Consider the following 4,454-nt stretch of genomic DNA (forward strand, 5'->3'; position numbering starts at 1 on the left):
GGATTGTTGCCGCTCGCACACCCAAGGAAACCGCCACCGCCACTCGCTCGCTCGCGGGAATCGCCGCCCCTACTAAAACCTAATCTCTGGTGGCCTAGGGGTGTTTTTATAGCCGTCCGAACCTAGTGTGGCTGAACCGGATGGCACCGTTGAGCCAGGGTTTTCTCTAATTATTGGAAGCCCAGGGCTTCAAATATACAAACTATATATATACACACACCGCGCATGCCACATGCATGATGCCGAGCGACCATTTTTTGGGAGGTCGACACTATGACCACGACACCGATCTCCTGCCACGTAGATGCCAGCTCGACATACCGGAGCAAGATTTCGGCGCCATTTATATTGGCGTCGAGACGTGTAATCTCGGCGTCAATAATAATGGTGATGATGTAAGGGTCAATTTCCTAAATTCAATCTAGAAAGAGCGTATTTGTGAAAATCTTTCGCAAAAAGGGTCAAAATGCAAAAAGATGGGCTGCCCGCCAGCCTGACCGTACGCGGACAAATGTAAGCTTGGTCTCTGGGGATCCGGAACTCGAAAGTAACAGCCCACAGCCCACGACCGGCCCAGTCTCATCACAAACGCACGCGCACGTCGCCGTCGTCGTCGCCCCGCTGTAACCCTACCCTAGCCGCCCCCGAAGCTTCCCGTCCTTCTCCTTGCGGCGGCCGCTGGCGGCGCGGCAAGTCGGCGGCCACCCGCCCCTATCTTCTACTTGAGCCTCCCAACCTCATTGCCGCTGCACACCTCATCCCCCTCCGCACCGTAGATCTTCTTCTCGGCGCTCAGGAGGACCACTCAATCCACCTTCACTTCACCGGGCGGGATCTGGTCGCAATCGGATCCACACCGCCGCCGCGGCCGCCTCCTCGGGTGGAGTCCCGGGCTCGACGAGACGGAGGCCAGGGTAGACGACGGAGGCGACGAGGACGACGAGGCTGAGGAGGGGAAGCCCATGCCGGCCGCCGGGGCCCGCCGCTCCACTCGCGTCTTCATGCCCAAGGCGGCTAAGCCGCCGCAATCCCAGGAGCACGTCGATCCCGCCACCCGGGTCCTCCGCTCCGGCAAGCGCCTCGCCGCCGACCGGATCCGCTGGGACGCCAAGGAGGCGGCAGCCTTCCACGTCGACATCAATCACGGCCACGACCAGCAGCACCAAAAGGAAGATTACCCCAAACCGGGATTGCCAGCTCTGACAAAGTCCTTCGGGCTCGTGTACAGAAGGAAACGCCGTCGCCGCCGGAGGCACCCCGCCGATGAGGTCGTCGCCGAGGACGAGGACGGCAGCAGGAGGTTTGGGATAGTATACACCAGGAGGAAGGGCAAGCGATCGAAGGTCAGCCCTCTCCTGGTCCCGCAAGAGCCAGAGGTCCCCTGTGACATCGCCGCCGCCATACCATGCTCCTCCTCCCGGGAGTTTGCGTCAAGAACTGGTTTCTTGGATGCCCATTTCTCGGCCCTGGTAGATGATGCCGTCACTTACTCTGGGGCTCAGATGCTCGTCATCCTTGTCGATACGTCTTGTTCTGGGAGCTCTCACCGGCTCACTGGCCTTCTTGTACCCATGCTGCGGTGGATGCGCCGCAGTTGGCAGCGGGGGAAGTTCCGGAACCTTGCGACATTCATCTTCTCTTCGGGTATAGCTGCTGCGTTTGCATCCCACGGGGTGCACTTTGTCAAGCTCCAGTGCCAGAGCGCTGTAAGCTTTCAACAGCCTTCATCTGATCTATTTTAGTTTCTGGTACAATCGGTGTAACATTTATGCTTCTTGCTGCAGTCTGCATTGTTACACAGGCCTCTTGCGCATTGTGGGTGGTGTGTGCTTCATGGTTCCAAGAAATCTGAACCGCTGCTCTCAGTCGATTTCTCAGCACTTCCTTCATACTTTTCGAGCTTGCATTATGCTGTAGCTCTTGATTCGATGTATCTGTCAGCTATGATTCAGCACAGCAGGCTGCTGGTTGAGGGATCTGAAGAAATCTATCCTCGCTCTCCTTTATATTTGGAATCTGGGGCTCAGAGCAGTGGTTTTGCCGCTACGGCCGCGGGTAACAATGAACCTTGCAGAGTTGTTCCGAACTACATGCCCCTCGAACAAGTTGCTGGACTAGTGGCACATGGTCTGAGGTTGAAGAAGCATCAAAGGCGGAGAACTATGAGACATCCCCGAAATCGGCGGCGACTTATTATAGCTAGATTACCTGACAATGGAATTGGGATGAAGCACAGTACAACTTCCATGCAAACAGAAGAAAATGTGCGATCAAGTAGGCAAGGACCTCCTGTGGAGCCTGTCTATCCTAAAGCAGCATTAGAAATTTCTCTTGATTTGCTTGAAAACATGGATGAAAGTGATGTTTCGACTCCCATCGGATCAGCTAGGAGAAAGAGATCTTCTTTGAAGAGCCCTGTTGAGAGAATGAATGAAAAGGTGGCCTTGGCTGAGGTGAGACAGAACATAGATTCTGTTCAAAGCAAAGCGAATCTTCTAAATCTTCAAGCTGATAGGTGCTGGAGGGAAGAAGGTGCTGAAGTTATGCTAGAACTATCAGATACCAATAAGTGGTGTATAGTTGTGAAGATACAAGGTATTACTAGGTATTCACTTAAACCTTCAGATGTTAGGTCATATGTCATTAATCGTCATTCTCAAGCCTACATGTGGGCAGTTGATGATGCATGGAAACTTGAGTTCACTGATAAGTGGGACTGGCTGTTATTCAAAGAGCTGCATGTTGTGGGCCGTGAGCGTAATTCCCAGGGGAAGACAATCCCAATTCCTGGGGTACATGAAGTTTCTGATGGCATGGAAGGGATTGTTACAGATCCTTTCTCACGCCCTGTGCCAGACTATATTAGGATGGTGGATGATGAAGTTGGACGAGCTATCTCAAGAGATTCTATTTATGACATGGACTCAGAGGATGAACAATGGCTCATTCAGTTGAATCCTGCAGATTCAGATTCAAACAGCTCTCAAAGGAATCATCTCTCTTACGAAGACTTTGAGAGGATAATAAGCATATTTGAAAAGGATGCCTACAACAATGCCCAAGGAAAAAATGATTTGAGTGAGTTTTTTTATAGATATCCTGCTTTAGGAAAGGATGATAACGTGCATGCTGTGTATAAATATTGGACAAGTAAGAGGTCCAAGAGAGCTGCACCATTGCTTAGGGTATTTCAGGTAATTTTTTGGTTTGTGATACCTATTTCCATGCTCATCACTGCTTTGTTAAATTATTTCCCTTTTCTGCTGTCTAGCTTTGATTATACAATCTAACTGATACCAGCTATCTATTACCATTGCTTATATCGTTTTCAGCTATGTCCTATTGTTTTTATTTTTGTCAAGCTTTCATTCATTGTATATTATCTAATTGATACACTGTTCCAATCTTAGGGTGCACCCATAAGGCGAGGGCATTTATCACAAAAGTCTGCCATGAAGCGAAAGAGATCTTTCAAGAGACAAAAAAGCCAAGCTGGTCGTGGAAAGCCTGAAGCTTTATTGCAATGTAATTACTACTGCATAACAAACCCTACTGAACAATATACTTTAAATATGATAATATGGAAATCCAACCAGGAGTCTTAGTCTCTCCCTTCAATTCTTGTGCTCCCCCTTCCCAGGGTTTTTTTTATCTTATTCAGGCTGCTAAGTAAACAACATTTTCTCCTCTGTTTCACATTTGAGATCCATAACATTAAGACCTTGTCATGGACTTCTCGGGCCAACCTTGTTATGCACTTGGCAATAAAATTAAAATAAATTATGTGTCCTAAACATGATATGTCTAACGGCATTAAATTGGTGAAATAGTGTCCAACCAAGTATTTATCGCATCATTATGGTTTTACTGTGGTAGAATAATCTTATTTCACTTGTCTGTGCATTATGGTTGACAGACAATGCTGAAGAGGACGCAGCTTTGCACAGAGTTGCCCAAGCTGAACGTGCGGCAAAACAGGCTGTAGAAAGAGCTATTCGACTGCGCAACAGAGCCCAGTCTCTCATGACAAACGCAGAGCTCGCAGCATACAAATCCGTCATGGCTCTCAGGATTGCCGAGGCTGCTAGGATATCTGACTCGTCCCGAGATATTGTTTGTACTATCCTCGACTAAAGAAAAATATGGGTTGTTCATTGATTTGTGTGGAGAGCATGGAAAATACTCTTCATCGCCCATGATATTGGCTTTTCGACAAGCTGTGGGGTTATATCCCCCCCCTTCTGTTAACTCACTTTGTCAAGTCAATTTTGAGGCGAATGCTTGAACTGAAAACTGTAATTTCTTGTATAAATTGAAGTAGTTAGCTAGATTTTGTATCTTATGGGAGCTAATGTTCTGTAGAAATGATGAAAGTTTTTTTTTTAAAAAATGCATGGGCTGAACGGAAATCAAGTATTTGTTTGCATCCCATTGTCTTCAGCGATATATGTTGT

General features: G+C 48.3%; 1 protein-coding gene across 1 annotated transcript; it reads left to right on the top strand.

Annotated features, from left to right (window-relative positions):
* Positions 1-872: 872 nt before the first annotated feature.
* Positions 873-4,204, top strand: LOC103641046 (uncharacterized). Its single transcript, NM_001346711.1, has 4 exons — positions 873-1,706; positions 1,785-3,194; positions 3,411-3,525; positions 3,917-4,204. The coding sequence occupies exons 1-4, from the start codon at positions 963-965 to the stop codon at positions 4,132-4,134; spliced, it is 2,487 nt and encodes an 828-aa protein (NP_001333640.1). The 5' UTR covers positions 873-962; the 3' UTR covers positions 4,135-4,204.
* The last annotated feature ends 250 nt before the right edge of the window (positions 4,205-4,454 follow it).

The sequence above is a fragment of the Zea mays genome, chromosome 10 (assembly GCF_902167145.1).
Source record: "Zea mays cultivar B73 chromosome 10, Zm-B73-REFERENCE-NAM-5.0, whole genome shotgun sequence".
Lineage (NCBI taxonomy): Eukaryota > Viridiplantae > Streptophyta > Magnoliopsida > Poales > Poaceae > Zea > Zea mays.

What these genes read in the sequence shown, in the direction of transcription:
- LOC103641046 (NM_001346711.1), top strand. Translation starts at nt 963, where the DNA reads ATGCCGGCCGCCGGGGCCCGCCGCTCCACTCGCGTCTTCATGCCCAAG. An exon ending in CATTGCTTAGGGTATTTCAG is followed by an intron (nt 3,195 to 3,410) that starts GTAATTTTTTGG and finishes TTCCAATCTTAG; the next exon opens with GGTGCACCCATAAGGCGAGG. An exon ending in GCCTGAAGCTTTATTGCAAT is followed by an intron (nt 3,526 to 3,916) that starts GTAATTACTACT and finishes TATGGTTGACAG; the next exon opens with ACAATGCTGAAGAGGACGCA.